This window comes from Opisthocomus hoazin, chromosome 1, assembly GCF_030867145.1.
Source record: "Opisthocomus hoazin isolate bOpiHoa1 chromosome 1, bOpiHoa1.hap1, whole genome shotgun sequence".
Lineage (NCBI taxonomy): Eukaryota > Metazoa > Chordata > Aves > Opisthocomiformes > Opisthocomidae > Opisthocomus > Opisthocomus hoazin.
This window is the reverse complement of record NC_134414.1, coordinates 11,625,186-11,644,571: the sequence shown is the minus strand read 5'-3', so window position 1 is coordinate 11,644,571 and position 19,386 is coordinate 11,625,186. Positions and strand designations below refer to the sequence as shown.

The following is a 19,386-nucleotide window of genomic DNA, read 5'->3' as shown; positions in this document are numbered from 1 at the left end:
CGAGAAACAGCGACACACAAACCAGTCCCAAGAAACAATGCTCACAATAAGTGAATGAGCTGTATGTGTAAGGGCAATGGAGCCTAATGCATGCCTACAAAAACAAACAAACAAAAAAAAATCAACAAAAACAAACAATGCTCATCATTTTCAAAGTGCTTTATAACCATCAGCTAAGCTAAATATTGTGTACAGCTGAAAACAGGCAAGTGCAGACTATGGAGCAGGCTCTCCTCCTCTTCTCTACCACCAATGGTGGGATCACATGGAAAAAATACCAGACGTACTTGTGGACACCACCTTGCTCTCCTTTTCAGTCCCACACACTTCAGAAAACTACTGTTAAAGGTGAGATTGCAAGAGACAGAAAGATTATGAAACCTGTCAGACTGCAGCGGCTCATGGTTCCCACCAGGACATACCTCACTCAAGCCAGCTGGGAGGACACTGGGATGAAGGCCAAACTCTTACAATAAATGCACTGCTCAAGGCTTAGCAGCGGACATCAGCAGCAGACAGCAGCATGGAAGGAGAGGGCATCAGGACAGGCAGTGGATACTTCCTTGGCAAACTATTAATCTCCATGAAGATGCTAACAGATGCAGCAGAAAATCTGTAAGTTACCTGAGACTCCCTGTAGGGTCAGACAGAAATGAACATATCCTTCACATTACGGTCTCAGCTCTCCAGCTGTAAAAGGAGCATATGAATCCTAGGACACCTTTATTTAGTCACCTCAGGGTAGTCTGTACCAGGACCTTAGTACTGATAGCTGTAAAAGTTAGTTTGGGGCATTATTCACTACAAGAACAAAGGACTGCAATTCTGATTCAGCTCACTGATCCAAACAGCTGACTATCGCATATCCAGGAATGGCAAAAACCAGCTCCATACCTCCCATTATTCTCCACAATTTCTTAGTTTCACTCTTTTTGAGACAGAGTGACAAGAACTTCACAAAACAGAACTCTTCGTTGCTTACAACTTACTGTAGATTTCCAGCTTTAGTAAGCGAGTACGGCATGTCCGCAACACGAGCAGAGCACTGCTGCGTGAGATCGTGCCACAGGTGTTTGCTGCTGTATGAAACAGAGACACAGCGCTGCCTCCCCTCGTCCTCATGCTGCCCTTGCTGCCTCACCCGGCCCCCTAACCCAGAGGCTCAGCCGTAATCCAGGGAACGGAAGCAACATGCTCCTCTCACCACTGTAAGACTGTGATTTCACTGGAGAGAAAAGCACAGTCCACTTCCAGTGCTGCCTCGCCCTCTGTTTCTGAAGCCATGGTGTTCCTCCTGCCTATTACTCTTTATGAGAAGGAGAAGACTGCCCAAAACGTGTGTGGAACCAGGGAGAGGAGACTCCACCAAATGCCAGTGGATTAAGACTCAGGTTTCACTTCTTCGTGACTTACCCTGGCAGACCACAACAATGCAGCCTTACCTACCTCAGGGTGAAGAATGCTCCCGCATCTCCTCTGACTAACAGCAGCTTAGGAACACATCAGATCTGCTGCAACTTCCGACCCTGGCTTTCCACAAAACATTGAGTCACTCTTAAAATATCTTATTTTCAAGGCACCCAATGACCTGGCCTTAGGATATTTAGAAGGACTACAGGACTCTCTGGGATAAAGACTGTCATTAGCAACTCCACCCTTCTATGGAACTTAGATTTAACCAAGACAACCCTTCCCTGTATGGCACCACCTTTCCTTTTTAAAAATATCAGCAAGACTACGGAATAAAGTTTCATGCATACTATGAGATATCACTGACTGCACCACTTTCCATTCCATTCCAGAAGGCATATGGCTTTCACTTCTCATTTACATATATACTGTATATCATCCATTAAAAAAAAAATATGACAAAACTGTAAAATCAAAATGTTACCCTGTACACACATCTCTCCAGGGAAGAGGCTACAAAGAGAACAAAAGACCTAAGTAACCAACGTCCACCACATGTCCAATGCACCATAAAAACTCTATCACATAAACAAATATGCTTGTCACTGACACTTAAAGTAACAATTAGATAACAGCACTTTCTCAAGCAGATTTGCTGTCTGTAGGTAAAGAATATCCAGGTTTGAAACACCTAACGTTAAAGGTTTATTTATTCATCAAGAAAAATTCCAACCCTATTAAGAATGAAGCATTTGAGTCAGTGTAGAGTATAACCACTCCTTGTAATTTGCAAGAATTCTAAGATACCTGGAGAGCAACAAGAAAATCCACATTTCAAAAACTAAACCCGGTATTTTCCTCTCACCGCAACTGAAGTTTTCTTACACTATGACATTTTCTGCCCTAAAAAGAAACTGTAAGCAGTAGCACAGCCTGCACATGCAGTCTTTATTTGGTCTATGTAAGCACTGGAGACCTCAGCACTCGTTACCCATAGCCCACGCCAACAGCTGAGCCGTTGACCCATAACAGCCTTTGCAGCCCTTCCTGCAGTTTAACTCCACTTTCTTCTCTCTCAAAACCAGAGCTCTAGAAACAGGATACAGAGTCCAGCTTTCCTAACATTTTTACACTCTCATCTTCTAATACAGTTGACTATTAAATCCTGTCTTTCCCAATCTCCCCAAAGAAATACTTTTCCAGATGCCCAAACACTCAACAACTAAGAGCAAAAGGGAATTTAAAACAAATCATGCACTGTCACAGGGCAGATGGCCAAAGAATGTCCAAAGTTTTCAGAACTTTCTAATCTCCTTCTATTTGCATATTTAAGTTCTAGCTCTTGATCTCCCTTGAGTCCAACACAGTCTGCAGAAAATACAGGTATACCGAAGAAGAAGAAACAAATGAATCACAGCTAGAGGAAAGAACAGGATCAATGGAGGGGAAAAGGATGAAGCAAAAAAAATCCTACATATTTCATCATTAAAAACAAACAGCAGAGCTAGAAAAAGGATAACAGAGAGAATGTTTCAGGAAAAAAACTGAAAATAACAGATTTAACTCTAAAAAAAAATTCAAAAACATTAAAATATTAAGAAATAAGTAGTGAGAACATTTTCAAACATTCACATACCATAATACAACCATTAAAGGATGTTTTAATATTTTAAATGCCTACTGCTACTTTTCCAGTGATTTACAAAGCCATTAAGACAAAATTCCAAGCCTCTCCTACACATAAGAGTAGACTTTTGTTATTTAAAAGACAGCAGAGTAACACATACATAACTGTATGCTGAAATTTTAAGGAAGTAACAAATCTTATAGCAACAAGTCTAAAGAATTAGTAGCACAAGTGGAGATAGCTTAAGAAAATTATCACTATATTTATTTCTGTATTTGCTTCATCTGTGCACAAGTTGTACTTCACAACTAAGATCCAGAAGAGACTATTAAACTACATCTTCTGTGTATCGCTGGATATTACGATTATGAGGGTAAGCACATGCGCATCTGGATGAAATTTATATAGATCACAACACTTCAGTCCTCTGACAACCAAACTCTGCACGCTACAGTCAGACAAGACAAATGCATTACTCTTTAGTAACACCTCCACGTGAGAAACTGATTTGATGAAATACACCCCGATTGTCCTTGTGCGACATCTGTGCCCGACACACACACAGGAGGGGGGGAATCAAACACCTGCCAGCCTGACCTCCAGAGAAAATATTTCTGGCCCCAAACATGATTAGTTTGGTACTAAGCATGCAGTCAGGTAAAGTCTCCTGCATAAGATAACTCAAGCATGGGAGAAAGATTTCCTTTCCATATCTGAAGACTGACCAAGGACTGCCTCGTGTCCCTTTAGCACCTGTGAGAAAACTGGAAACAGAAAGCCTCCGACTTCTTTTTCTTAAGAAAAACTCCTTTCCTCATTTCTGCACACAGCTGTTTAAAACTTGAAACCCAAAATTCAACTAGGCTTTAATGCAGGCTTGGCAATGTTAGAAGGCCTTTGAAGGCAACGTCACACTCTCGCTACCTATAAACAAAGGGAACAAACAGCAGGATTAATACATGACAGCTCCTACAGCAGAAGACATGACCACAAACCTCTCCTCCAAAATCCATGAATATATATAAGCACCGTAACGATTCCCTAAACAGCTGATTAACTTCTATGCACCTAGCCCAGACTGCAAGATTTCTCCTTCTGTTCATCAACTCACTGTAAACTGGCCACAGATTTACTCTCCAATGGTAATCATCCCATTTCCCTTACAGTTTAAACCAAGCTCTGATTTAACTCTCACCAAAACATTTTGGCCATTACCATCTTAAAATAGATAGACAGACAGACATAGACAGACAGAAAATCTTCATATATAAGAAAAAACATTTAATTCATTTAAAGAAAAAAATTGCTATGGAATTAAATTTAGCATAGACAGAAAAGCCATGAGAGGCTACTATATATCTAAGACTGCTTTTATGTGAACAGAAATGAGGGTAGAAAGAAGAAACCGGGTTTTGACCTTTATGCACAGTACAATAGGGAGGGGAGTTGGAAGGAGGAGATCACCCTCAAATCAAATACAAACACCCATAAAGTAATACAGTAGTCATTCAAAGAAAAAGCACTGCTAATTATTTGAACTCTAAGGCCTACTGTATTTTAATGTCTGAAGAATTAAAAAGGCCTACTCAGTAAAAATAAATAGATCGAAAAAATATCTTTTTTAATTTAGTTTTCATACACAAATTTCAAGCTCTATTGACCAAATTAAGCAGAAATGATTTATTCCCTCTTAACCGTGGAAGGAATATATGCATTTCTAACACCATCCTTAAAAACCACAGCGACATAGTCTAGTGCAAGACTTTGAGCTAGGCTATCAGTGTGTTCCAGCAGAAACAGAACACCAGACTCCAAAACAAGCTTTCCCATGATGAGAGGCACCAGGCAGGCCTAATTATTTTAATGATATGTCATGTAACGCCTACAAGTAATCATCATCCAACCACAATAATGTGAGCTTCACCTCCAGTATCCTCAGTCCTCACCTATGTCCCTGAACTACGGATGCCACAGGAGGCATCGCGCGCAAAGGATGGTTTGACTTAATGAGTGTGTTAATTGGCTGACCAGCACACATCGTCTGACAGGTTACATGGCAGGGTGAAAAAACCACAGACCTTGTATCAACTCTGCTGTCATGTGTACATCACCTTTTCTCTTCCTCCTCCATCTAACCACCATTTCCTAAGTTTGTAGCAAGTGTATGTCTTTAAGAACACTATCCCTCCATGAACTTTTAGTGAAATTAGCTACATACAGCACTGATTGATGGAAACTGAAAAAAAATTCCTGCACAATATCCAACTAAAATCAAGCAGATCATAACAAATTTTTATTTTCAAAAAGGAGGGGAGAAAAAAAAGACAAAATAAAGAGCTACAGAAATATTCAGACACCTAGCCATATCTCTAGGAAGGCAGAGGTCAATGACATTTATAAGAGTGACTACCTGACATGTTCAGGCATCTTTAAAATGCAAATTTAGAGACGATCAGTAATGCTCTGTAGGCGGTTTATGTAATACACACATCGCAGGTCATTAAAAAGTCAAGGAAAATCTTATAACCTAAGTCACATGTACATGCTAAAAGTGAAGCAAACCTCAGTATTTAAACCATTTAAGAAAATATCTCAGATTACTCAAGTAGCAGGCAGAGCTACAGACTGGTGTCAGATTTCTTCCATAATTATATTCAATTACTTACATGTTCTTTTCTAACTGTCTGCAATTTTGTATGAATCTTACAAGAACACTACTCATTTACTTTATAAAAATTATTTTTAAATGCTTTGGAGTAACTTAATCTCAAAATGCCCTCAGGTAACACTTGGGTTTTGAAAGACACTGTTGTTCAAATCATCAATTTGTTGCTCCTGCCTACTCTTCAACAATCAGATTTGTTGTTCCTCAATTAGCTGGTCCCTCCCTGATTTCACGGATTACAAAACCTGGCTTACAGATTTTATTAATTTCATAAGTCAGTTCCTGCAATACTCTGAGGAAGAGCGCGTTCCTCCCGCTCTCTGACCTCCTCTGTCCTTTGTGAGATGTTATCTGAGGATCATCATCAGGAGGTTGAGTTGTTTTGGTTTGGCGCTTTTATTGTCCACCCAACTAAAGAAAGAAATGAACAGTACTCACGTACTCTTCCAATGACATCTGAATTACCTTCAACCCTGGCATCACTTTCATTCCATGATGAATTATCTTCAACACTTGTTTCCCTAGTACTTAAGTGAGTAGAGGGCTATTTTTCATTCCCTTTGAAATGTCTAATTTGGTATAATTTTCAATTATTTTCCTCCTACCCTGAAATGCTTGCACTCTACTATACAGCTGTACCAACTTAAGAGAACAGATTTACATCTCCCTGATAAACAGTCCCTTTAACAACTTTTGCTGCTTCCCAGTATTGGTAGCATCTTTACCAAGATCTTTGCTCTGTCAGGTAAGGCTGGGGCTCTGCCTGGTTTCCACCATCACTGCGATGCAGGCTCCAGGTTACTCCCTGCATCTTTGAGTGTAAATTCTTCAGTCCAGCTGAATTCATAAACTGATTCTTTTAAAATTCTCAGTATGTCAACAAAAGACTGTTCTTCTTCAATTTATAACAGAATTTTACTGGTCTGGCCCAAAAGTCACCTGAACAGAGCAGAATGATCACAGCCTGGAATGAAGATATCACAACCAGGTTCTTAGTTTCGTAACACTTAAGCTTATTTTAGTCATATTTAACCCAGCTTCCCGAAGAATGTGAAGGCAAGACCACACTGACCTACATGTCACTCGTCACACGGGACACTGCACAGTGCTAAGATGTGCACAACGCAATCACACACCACTATCACAGCAACGCCAGGTACCGGGTCCCAGCAGAAGGGAGTTTCTTGGTGGCCTACCCCAGAGACCAAAGCTGGCCTACAGCAGCATACTCAGGGGTAACACTAACATCCTTCTTAGTCTCCCCACCCTACTTCCAAATACACAATGGTTGAGAGCACAAAAAAAAACCAAAATCACATTTTAATATACCCAGCAATTGTGGACTATTTCAGAATACAATCTGGCCAGTACAGCCTTCTCACACACCTCAAAAAGACAACACATGATGACTAGGTCTACACTTCCAGATAAGACAGGATCTGTTTTAGTGTTAGCTGGCCCCCCAGCTTTGCTCAGGACCAGTCCAAACAGCCCTCCCCAGGAAAAACCACATGTGAAGCGAGCCTGAAGCAGCAGCGGCACGGCCCCACCATCACCTTTGGGGCCGACCCCCAGCCCTATCCTACAGCAATGTACAGACCCAGGAAAGCAATGCAACACTCACACTTCATCCTGTCTCACCTCAATTTTTGGCTGGTGATTCTGTCTTCCATCCAACAGTTTTCAAAATAAGTAATCAGCGCAATAATTAGGCTTGTTCTCATTATTGTCTCTAGTCAATCAGTGATTTATCTGTGAGGAGACCTGCCAGCTACCATGTGCAAGACTGCCTGGCCCATGCTGTACTAGTACCAATGTCCCTCCCACATTTAGACAGGAAGAAAAAACACCTTACACTTGCACAACTCCTGACAGCATTTATATCTGAACAGTATTATGTAAAATGCTGCCCTAGGGAACTTACAAGATAAATAACACAGATTAAGAGAAAGAATATAGACACTCAGGGGTCACAGAAGATATCAGCAATGGAATTGTAAGTAGAAAAAAAAAAACCTTTTCACACAGAAAGAAAGAGAACCAACTCACATCTCAGAACCTGAAGGCTATTACAAGCACAAAAGGAAGCAGATCTGACACAAGTAAGAAAAATGTTACAAATGAAGAAGAAATTAGGTGAAAGAAATCCATAAAATATAGCAAGCCCCAAGGATCATTAAAAAATGTCCTGGAACAGCAGACTGAGGTTACATCTCTTCTGCCAAATATTCAGCTGCACCGTCCCCTGGTCCAGAGGACAGGTCAAACACACGCGCTGGCATCCACGCCGCTTTAGGCCTGGTGCTCCTCTCCTCTACGCCAGCACATCTGTCTTGGAGAGAGGCATTTGGGGCCAGAGCCAGGAGTGAACTAAGAGCCAGCGTGAACCACGAAGGGGCCAGGGCTCAACTTGCTCGCCGGTTGTGTCATTCAGCAGCAGAGGCACAGCAGGTGAAGGAAGGGCAGCAGATGTGGGGTGGGAAGGGGCTGGGTGGGAAGGGCAGGAGATGTGGGTGCGGAGGGGAAGGCTTGTGTTTGAGAGTGGGAAGGGCAGGACCGAAGTTAGGTTGGAGAGGCAGGGAGGGAGCCTGGCTCAAATTAAGTGAAGAAAACAGATGATCAGACTAGAAGAAAAAAGGTGAAAGACACGAATGTGTCTTGCCATCCCACAGGCAAAAACTTAGAAGAATCAGCTTAATTGCAAAGCAGAGAACAGATGATTGTTACCTTATTAAGAGGAAATGTTCCCACCAGATCCGATTACCTCCATGCACTACAAAGACTTCATACTAACAACCAGCCATACTCATCTACTGCAAAACGTGCACCATCATGAAACAAGTGCCTAACACCTACAAACCCTCTGGAAACAGAGGACTTCGGTCTAACACATGTGAAGAATGGCTGACTTCCCACGTGAAATCAACCGCAATCCCAGGAAACAGAAGCCGAGACATTTCAAATCCAATATTCCAGCCTCACATTTCCCTTTTGCCAGCTTTATGCAATTTCCCTGTGAAATCATTCTCTTCTCCCCACCCCTGTGAGTTTATAGAAGTCTGAATTCTTCAACTTTGAACATACAAGATTACATCTTCACATTTTCTTTAGCCTTGACTAATCTAAAACAAAGTTAGAGATAAAACAAAGTACAACACACTCTGATGAAGGACTTTACTGTCAGTAAAGTTTTCCTAAGATATAAAGGCAGGCAGTTTTTTTTAAAAAGGGTAATTATAAGGTTTACAGGAGATTGTTTGGGGTTTCTTTTGAGGCTACAGGCAATTACACAATTTTTAACATTTTTATTTCTTTTGTTGATGTAAAAGTGGGTCTCAGGAGACATACACTGGGACATTTCAGTTTATGAAACACTAGCAGGCTTAATTATGCAATAGGCATTCCTGTCAGCCATTTCATATGGGAAGGAACAATTCAATTTAGATATAAAACCTACTTTTGCTAAAGCAATCAATTTGTACTGGAGCAAAAATAAAGACAGTGAAAGTATGATACCTGAAGATTATATTTTTTCCGACTCAAAAAAAAATATTCAAGCACAATTATTAAAAAAAACAACAAAACAGTACAGTACTACTTAAAAGCAAAGATTCTTTACAGATATTTACTGAAAACCAGTATTTGACTGATCAGATACTAGTACCACTGAATTTGGCTCCATCAGTTTCCCAACGACAGAAGAGCAGCAAAACATGTAAGAGATGTGGGGTGTAGCTGTCACAAGTTTGGACCCTGGATTATAACTGTCCCTCACCACATTCTCTCCCGGAACAACCTCCAGCAACTTATTCTCATCTACTCATTCTCATTCATTTCCACAAAAGCTTTTGTGAAAGGAAACTCCTTCATCTAACTTTCCTTAGTTATTAGCTTGTGGCAACAGGAGGAACAAACAAGCAGAAGCCATTTTACAGGCTTGACACAGAAAAACGAAGTGCACTTTTTTTGTTGCTGAGCTCTACAAAGGACTGGGAGTAAATAGTACTAGAAACATTCTGAGCATACGCCAATATAACTGTAAAGAAAAAACAACTTCAGTTCATCCCCTTATGTGAACCTCAGAATACAGAAAAGGACTGAATATTTGAGTTGTCCAACTGTGATATTTCATACAAATACACAGTTTTCAAGCACAGCTTTAAGTCCAGCAAACAATGAATTTAGTGATGACTCCCTTAATTCAGGAGTGTTCTTTCCCTGCCAAGCTACTTAATGTGCAAGGCTTCTGCTTCCTCCTCTGCAGTCCCCATTGCACCCTTTCACTCTTTACCTTACACTGGCTCTGGCGCTCATCAAACCCTGCTTAATAAGCCAGTTCAATTCATTAACACAGCTGAAAATTACCCTAGCTAAAAGCAGGGTAGTAACCTCTTCTGGGTTAATGAATGAATCGAATCTGCTGAAGGAGAGATGAGGTCCAAGACCACATAAAGAAAGAAATCCAGTTATGTGTCTGGTAGCAAGGGAAGGCAAGTGCTTCCTTCCTCTTTAGGTAGCAGCAAGTTTTTTGGGCAGCCCAGCTTTAGATTACTCTGATAACTCAAGGTAAACACTGTCAACAAAAACCTGATAAAAATTTAAAACCGTGAAGAAAGCAGTGTAAAAACTGATGCAGATGTTTTGCAGTACAGCATCACATTGGTTGGGAAAGTTCCCACCCCACCCTGGATTTGTGACAAGATGTTCATGGGGCCAGTGCAGAACAGATCAGGAAAACAATCTGGGTTTGGGGGTTCGTTTTTCTCTTCAAAGAAATAAAGAGGGGGAACTTTCCCTCTAACCCGTGACCGCACAACTGAGTGAACCGTAACATAGCTATGAGCAGAATTCTCTTTACCAGGCTTGGCTGCTGAAGAACTTTAATTACAGAGCTGTTTAAGCTGCTTTCTCTTTAGCCAGACCTGACAGATCACCACGACACCTCTCATGGCTCATTTCAGGCCCATTCTCTGCTGGTATGAGTACTTCTGCTCCCACACAGCAAACTGGATCAGAAAACAGATACAAAGAAAAAATGACAGGGGAAGGGAGGATGAGGACAGGGAATGTTCTTCTCTGTATTAGTTTCGTGGTCGAGCTCACTGTATGCTCACACAAGCAACTGCCACTTCTGTTTGTGACAGTTCAGAGTGAAAATGTTCACTGTCAGACATGTCAACCCCTTAGGTCCACACTGCTAACAGTTATTAACTCTTTTTATCACGTAATTGGATGTCATCACAATTTTCACTCAAGGAACACTTCTACGGGAGCATAAACAAATTACACCAGGACTGCTGCAGTCCCACTCCTTTCCTTCTCCTCATTACATATCCTGATAATTTTGTTGTACCACCACTGGTGCAGAGTCGAAAGTACAGACTCAATGACTTGTTTTTCTTTCTTTAAGACTTAGCTTGGGGCCAGCTCACTACTCAATCCTCCAAGCACCACTACAAGAGAAGCACAGAGGTGGGGACAGAAAGAAGCGCTCACCTGCAGTGATTCCAGCTTAGATCAGCTTTCTGGATATGTTTACACAGATGGATGCAAACAGATCCTGACTTCTCTACATACACACTAATTTGCTGGAAGGAAGGCAGCTGCAACTAAGGTGATGCAACCACGTCTAACTGCACACTCAACCTAAGCTACCTCACCTGTAGGATACTGTCTGAATACTCAGACTCCTTTAGGCTTTATGTATTTTTTTTAGCCTGGCTTCATTACACAATGGAACCTCCTTGATCCTAAAGCACTGATTACCAAGGTGTCACCAACAGTAACACACAGGTGCTCTTGCTGCTGCCAAAGACAGAATGCTAGCCTGCCAGGCAAACACTAAGTCTTTTTACTCAGGTATCATAGGTACTGGAAAAATGACAAAAATACGATGTTTGGGCTGTACACGTGCCCTCCTACCCCAGCAGCTTCACCTCTCTCACAGCATCTGTTATGCCACCAGACCCCACCACCCCCCATGCCCTTCTTCTCCCCTCCTAGGCCCAGGTTCAACACACTCCCCTCTCCAGCATCAGGCACTCCCCCCTGGCAACGCTTACACCCTCCTGCTCTCTAACCCAGCTGCCCCCACCACCATCTCTCTCCTCCCCAGCACCAGACTCCCCCCCAAAACACCCTTTTTGCTCTTCTGCCCCCTCCCCCCAGGGTCAGGCTGCCTCTCGACATCTCTCCTGCCCTTCTTCCCTCAGTGCACCCCTCTCCCCCCACCCCAGGACGGCCTCCCTCCCTCCACACGCCTCATGCCCTTCGTTCCCCCCGCAGGCCAGCCTCCCCCCGCTCCCATATCCCTCCTGCCCTCCCCACACGCACCTCACCCCAGGCCAAGCCCCCCGCGTGTACCCTTCCCTTCCGCCCCACGCCAGGCTCCCCCGCCCTCAGGCCCCTCATGCCCTTCCCCCCAAAAACAAGGCCAGGCTCCCCCCTCCCCGCTACCTCTAGTGCCCTTCCCCAGGCCAACTCCCGCCATCCCCCTCACCCCCAGGCCAGCCCCCTCCGCGCCCCCTGACGCCCACCCACCAGGTAGAGGGTGCCGTAGATGCGGAGGGACTCGGCCAGCGCCGCCTGGGTGACGTGCAGGACGGCCCAGGAGCACCGCGGGTGCCAGGTGTGCCCGATCTCGTAGCAGCTGTGAGGGATGGACTTGCTCAGCGCCGCCATCTTTGCCGCGCGCGGGGACGCGTGGGGGGCGGGGGGGGGGGGGTAGGGGCGCGCGCCGCCGCGCGCGTCACAGCCGATGCAGGAGAAAGGTCGCGCGGGGCGCTGGTGGCGGCGGGGTTACTCGCGGGCAGCCACCCCCCCTCCGCCCCGCCCCTCCGCGCCGCTCGCGTGAGGCCCGCAGCCAATCCGCGGCCGGCGGGCGCTGGGGGCGGGGTGGCGCGAGCCGCCGCGCGGAGCTGCCCGTGTCCCCCGCGCGCCCCGCCTCGCCCCGCCCGGCGGCGGCCCTGAGGTTGCGCGCGCGGCGGGGCGGCCCGGGGTCCTGCGTGAGGCGGGCGCGGAGCCGGCGGGGCTCGAGGGCTTGCAGGCGGCGGGGAGGTGCGGATCGGGCTCCGCGTCGCCCGGTGCGGCTGGGCGGGAGGGGGGCGGAAGGCGTGGAGGGGGCGGGAGGGACGGCAGGGACGGCGTTGCGAGGAGAGGCTGGGAGGAGGCTGGTGGGGGACGGGCCTTAGCAGGGCCTGCTGCGGTAGGGCGAGGGCAAGGGTTTTAAACCAGAAGAAGGTGATACAAGGAAGAAATTCTTTACTATGAAGGTGGTGAGGCCCTGGCACAGGTTGCCTAGAGAGGTCGTCGATGCCCCATCCCTGGGAACATTCAAGGCCAGGTTGGACAGGTCTCTGAGCGACTTGGTCTGGCTGAAGATGTCCCTGCTCACTGCAGGGAGAGTTGGGCCAGATGACCTCTAAAGGTCCCTTCCTGGAGTCCTACGTCCAGCTCTGGAGCCCCCAGCACAAGAAGGACATGGACCTGTTGGAGCAGGGCCAGAGAAGGTCCACAAAGATGATCCGACGGCTGGAGCACCTTCCCTGTGAGGAAAGGCTGAGAGAGTTGAGGCTGTTCAGCCTGGAGAAGAGCAGGCTGTGGGGAGACCTTCTAGCAGCCTTCCAGTAACTGAATGGGCCCTGTAGGAAAGATGGGGAAAATCTTTTCAGCAGGGCTTGTTGCGACAGAACAAGGAGTAGTGGCTTTAAACTAAGGGAGGGTGGATTTAGACAAGATATAAGGAATAAATTCTTTAGTACGAAGGTGGTGAAACCCTGGCACAGGTTGCCCAGAGAGGTGGTCAATGTCCCATCCCTGGAAACATTCAAGGTGAGGTTGGACGGGGCTCTGAGCAACCTGGTCTGGTTGAAGATGTCCCTGGTCACTGCAGGGGGGGACTAATGGTTTTAAACTAAAAGAGGGTAGGTTTAGACTGGGTATAAGGAAGAAACCCTGCAGGGGATTGGGCTAGATGACCTCTGAAGGTCCCTTCCAACCCAAACTATTCTCTGATTCTATGATTCTCTCAGGTTTGGAAAGAAGAGGGGGTGGGATATGATGGAGTTTTACAAAACCATGAAGGCAGTGACTGATGACATGGTTATAGTTCAGTTGCAAAACTGGCATCTAGTTCCAGCTTGAAATTTTGATTATTTTTGGGACTAAATGGCCTGGGTGTGTCCAGGGGGACTTACATTAGGTCTCTGCTGAGTAACAGTTTGCGAACACTCAGTCCTGATGGAGCAAGTACACTCTGTACCTTCTGTGCAGTGGTCAAGTCAGGAGAGGTTATTTCAAGACCTAATGGGAGATGCATCCCGGGGCAAATAGGAAGATCAGCAAACTGACCTGCGGTCAAATACAGACTTGGAACAGTTCCACAGCAAGAAAATTCCTCCCCCTTACAGCCTACCTCAAAATCTCCTCCTGCACAGCCTGCAGAGTTCCCCTCGTTGATCAGACTTGAGACCAGTCTGTACCACTCCCAACAAGATAGCGCAAATGTGTCACTAATTTTGCAAGAACCTTTACCTTTTCCTTCCAAGAAGCCTGCTGTGGGTGCAAGAGCATACTCGTGTTTCAAATTTAGCAGCCCGTAGATGGCAAAGTTGGATGGTTCACAGAACTCAGAGCTGCTGCAAGACTGTTTGCAGGCTCCCAGCAAACCTCCAGTAAGATTTTTTCCCTAAATAGTTCACTTATGATATTTCAGTCGAGCGTGCTTGACGCACCGACCCTCTGTTAGGTAGAACTCTGTCTATGACAGTCTGTATGTAAAACCTAGTAGAAGGCCCTAGAGATAACTAAATTCAGCTTTAGTGCTGAGGCACATCTCCCTGCGGCTGCGGTTGCGTGGCTGACTAAGCGAGTGAATATTGCTGTGTGCTGACCCCTGTAGAGGAGCAGAATTGGCAAGATAACCTGCTCCAACGTTGTCTGGACTTTGGCTTGGACCCAGTACCTTGCTTGCTTTTTTTCTATTACGCTGTTAAAGAACTGCTTGTGGGCAGAAAAGGCAATTATTGCCTAAGATATGGATTCTGGCTCGCTTGCTTGCATGTTTTGGCTTTGCTACTACTCTGGGCTTAAGGCTTGGTTGCTGCCTTGTATGTGTGGGCAGGGAACTATGGCAAGTACGATAATAATCGCACAAGCTAATAATTTCACTTCTGAGACATTTTTGCAAACAGTCCTAATTTTGCAGGGCTTGTCCTGCTCAAGTTAAGGAAAACTGATAAAGAAGGACCCAACAAGATACTCTGTTTGTTCATGCAGCAACCTTGCTCTGACTGAATAGCTGCCTGCTCGGAACTGGCAGCTTCTGCATCTCTCCTGCCAGCTGAGGAAGACTCTGACTATGCACTAATAAAGAAGGCACAGCCCTGACCTTGCTCCTTGCCCTTGGGGTAGAGCAGCATGGGAATACCGCTGATAGCCCAGCTGGCATCGGGTGCCAGCCCAGGCTAATCTGTCCTGGGAGAAATTTACCCTGGATTGGAACTGGAACAAAATAGTCTCAGAAAAGGAAGGAGTCACATGAATTAAAAAAGCTTTGAGGAACTTTACTTTTGCTAGCATAAGTACCCGCGGTTGTCAGGAGCTCTCCTCGTCACATGAAGAAGGCTGTGTACTGGGAACAGCAGGCTGTCTCTATAGCGTTAGTTAAACAAACGCCAGCGATGAATCCTGTGGCGTGAGGCCAGGTGATGTGGCACACGCTGTTCGGGACTTGCCTTGTAATATCCAGGTGCCTTGGAGAGAGTTACTCGGAGCACTCCCAAAAATGAAGCAAGGGAGTGAGCCAATTGCTAAGCAGCGTGAGGGGAGCTGAGAGCGCTCGGCTTACTCCCTGGTCCTCATTAAGGTGGGAGTATCAGATATACCGATGTGTCTGAATAAAAATTTAGGCTGCCAAAAATGTCAGATACACATGTGAGCCTCGTTAGACTGGGACAGCTTCTGTCTCCCGCTCGCTGTGCCGTGTGCACAGAAGGGAGGGATGTGGCAGCATCTCACTCCATTTAGACTCTCTGCTCTAGTTGCCCATGTACCCGTTTGCAGCTGAGTTAACAAAACACAGCTTTCAGCACAAGTCCAGGGCCAGACCCAGTCTTAAGCAAGAGATCTTAACTGGTGGACAGCGCTGCAATCCCCCAGTTTACCTGTACTGATGATAACTGATTAAAGTAGGGAATCAGATGGCTTGGGTGGCAGTTGCTGAATGAAGAACAGTAGTGCCTGCCTTTCCAGGTCTCAGTGGGTCTCACAGTCTAAGATCATTGTCTGCTAATACCTTCAGCATCTGAAAAATCTGGTGTCTGCAAGCAAATTATGTATCTCAGCCCATGAGACTAGCTGGAGGTGTGGAGAACTCCGCCTGCCTTCGCACTGAGCAGGTATCAGTGTTACAAGGTCTAGCTGGGAATCCAAGGCATAGCATTTAACTAATTGGAACAAAAGCAGAAAGGGAAAAAAAAAGCGCGGAAAGAAGCCAGAAGGGGAATTTCACATTGCAGGAGGCTTTGCCTTCCAAATGCATTGGGATCTGGGAAGTCTTCCTTCTAAAGATCATTGAAGATCAGAACAATCTGGAAACATTTTAACTTGGAAGACGTAATGCTTTGCCCTCCCCTCATGCTGTTTTCCCACTTGTGTGCCTTTTTTTTGCCATGTATTTGTTTTCTCCCTTGGGGCAGGTGATCCAGCTTTTCCCTGCTACTCATGCAGTTCTTGGTGGCTGAACTTTGCTTTTGGAAGTAGCTTCTCTTGTGTGATAAGAACTGCTCTTTCCAGCAGAAGGGGTTTTTTGCACTCACTTGTTTTCCATCTTTTCCCATTCTTCCACTGTCATTGTTTTTCTCCTTCAGTTTGTTCTCCTGCCATCTGTGCGATTGTCTCATGCCTTCATCACAAAGTTTACGAAATCCAGACTGAAAAATATTCTGCTGCTGAAAAAGCTAGGGATTAAATTCATCCTTCTGCTCAGGTCAGCGGAGGTAATGTGTAAATGCAGACATCTGCTTTCTCCAGTAAACTGCATAGGACCTTGGAGATGTTGCTATGGTGTCTCTTCTCCAGGGAGCAGTCAGACTATGGCCAGGAAAATAAAAGGAGCAGCTTTCAGGAGAGAACTGAAGACTTTTGATAAAGAAGGTCTATAGTTTCATGCCATCGGTGATGTATCTAGGGTGATGATAGTCAGCTCCACCGATCTCCATTGCTTCTAAAAAGCCAGGACAAATGGTAGGTACAGTATATAATTAGTTTTGTAGAAATAAACCACAAGCTTGTAACATATATCATTAATACATGAAATGGCTGTATTTAGTGGGAGTGAATGGCCATTACCTGAGGTGGTTTTCCTTTCCTCCAACTAAAAAAGGACCTTTTAAGAGCTACTTTCACCCTTGTCTCTGAAACTACTTGCAGTTTCAACTTCATCCATTTTGTATTATTTGAAGAGGGATTCTCTTCTGGTTTACAGTCATGAATACTACTTGTGCATTTTTTAGCAGGGAATAATCTCAAAATAACCTTGTGTTTGCTGATAGTTCAAGGTAAATGAATTAACTGGAAGTTTTCCCATTTTCCAGATGTAATCATTTCCAAAGTAAATATGGGATGGACTGTGGGATAATACCCTGTGAACATTTTAATACGCACAGTAATATCTTCCAGTTTATACAAAACTGGATTTTATCCAGACATAAATGTTGCAGTCTTTCTTACAGAGATACTAAGGGTTATGTCAAGAGAATGAAATGGTAATGTTCACCACACTGATCCTGCAGGCCAAGCCAGGAGATGACATACTGAGCCGTATTCATGCTACTGGCGTCAGCAGAGTTGTACTTCAGCTGTATTTAGCCTATGGTGCTGCTGTTCCTGGAGACAGTGATTTCTTCTTTCTAAATCAGGTGACAGAATTGGTCATTAAAGGCTAAATTAAGCCACTGCGTTCACTAGGAAAGGAGTAAGAGGCAGTGCATGTGGACAGCATCCCAAGAGCAGCCCAGAACAGCAGCTGTGACCCTGCTGCTTCTCTGCTTCTTGCCTGCTTTCCAGGAAAGGGCTTCTGTGGTTCTGGAAAGAGTGCAAAGTCGCATCTTGCATCATCCGGGTAGCTCAGCGTATTCCTGCACTTGCAACACCCTCACCCGCATTATAAAGGCTCGTTCCCTACCTCCATTTGACTGAAACTTCTGTAGCCCACCTTTACACCACCCGGATGAAATAAAACCTTTTCTGGTGGAAAAGTTGTGTGCCATCAAAAGGTCTGTCTGCCCATGCTCTGCAGTCACAACACTGTCTCTGGAACTCTGGTCCTTTCTCCACCATCCTCCCTCCTCGAGGTTTATCAAATTCAGCAGTCCGGAAAGACCTGTCCCACATAGCTTCCATGTCCTTCATTTCTGCATACTGGGTGGGGGCAGCAGCCTTCAAACGCACGGGTGATGTTCACCTTTCCACGGCGGTGAGTGGGACGAGTGAGAGCAGGCTGGGCTCGCACACTGCTGCATGCACGGGGCTCTGAGGCAGCACTGCATGTGGCTCTACTCCCAGAGAGGTCCAAGGAGCAAGCTGGAGCTCTGGACCTCTGTTGTCTGTGCCGTCAGATTGCTAATTCACTCTCTGGCTCTTTTTTTGGGCCTTTTGAATGACATCTGAGATAAATACTCTGTAGAGAGGTCTGCCCCTAAGTAGGGTAGATAGTGGCTGGTCATTGCCGTTTGCCCGGGGGAGCAGCAGTCGGTGATTGGGTGCTCTTCAGCAGCATCGATGCAAAGGATCTTTCACAAAGTAGGAGGGAAAAAGGAGGCAGCAATGAAGGATTAAATCCTCACGTGAAAAATTCTTGTTTGCCCCTTGTCTTCACCCATTTCCATCTTATTTGAGGTCATTACTGCAACATTATTTATGCTTCAAACACAGGCTTTTTTTTCAAAGTCATTAATAGCTTAATGAACTTAAGGAAAGACCTGGAAGGGGCCATTTTTTCTCTGTGTGAAGTTCCTGGAACACTTAAAGTTTCTGTAATAGAACCATCAGTCCCTAAAGTTGGGCTCCGAAGGCCACAAATAGAAATGTCATTTTTCTAAAGCAACTGAGCACCCAACAGCTCCTTTGAAAAGTAATGATAGTTTCTAGGAGCTCAGTGCTTTTGAAAGGGCTTTTAATTTAAGCCTGATTTTTTCCAGAGGAATAATGAACAGTAACTTTCAATGACTTACTTAATTTTCGAATGCTCATGCTGAAATAGCCTCAGGACTCTGATCACTCCTGCTGCCAGCTCTTGGACGTCACAGCAGTAGAATGCAACAGGCTAAGTAGCAGCTGCTGAATCACTGCATTTTGCAGGTTTGTATTTTCAAGCGGACTGGCAGTGATTTTAGGTTGTCCTCCAATGCTGGGTTAATAAACTACATCATCCTTCAGCAGGGCTCTGGATGTCCGAAGCTGTGAGCAGGGTGAATGGCTTGGAGGAGGCTCTTTGAGGCAAGCTTTCTATTTTTTCAAATAAAGGCACTGTTTGCCTTTATTTCCAGCAAGGTTGCTGAGCAGCCACCCTTTGCTGCGAGGCGTCTTGAAAGCGCTTCAAGTTGAAAATGAAAGAGGCAACGCACCCCTGATTGCTATTAGCTTTTGAAATAGTGGGTTTAGGTGGGCAGATGTGGCTTTACCC

The 19,386-nt window shown here is 45.2% G+C and overlaps 1 protein-coding gene across 2 annotated transcripts in view; it reads right to left on the bottom strand.

Annotated features, from left to right (window-relative positions):
* TMEM135 (transmembrane protein 135) overlaps nt 1-12,436 on the bottom strand; it is a 182,711-nt gene extending 170,275 nt beyond the window's left edge. The window contains exon 1 of one of the 2 annotated variants that reach the window (XM_075417192.1): nt 12,243-12,436. In XM_075417192.1, coding sequence (XP_075273307.1) covers nt 12,243-12,383 — 141 coding nt within the window. In that variant the 5' untranslated portion in view covers nt 12,384-12,436. The remainder of the gene's footprint in view (nt 1-12,242) is intronic. The other variant, XM_075417182.1, reaches the window with a different exon arrangement.
* Nucleotides 12,437-19,386: the final 6,950 nt, after the last annotated feature.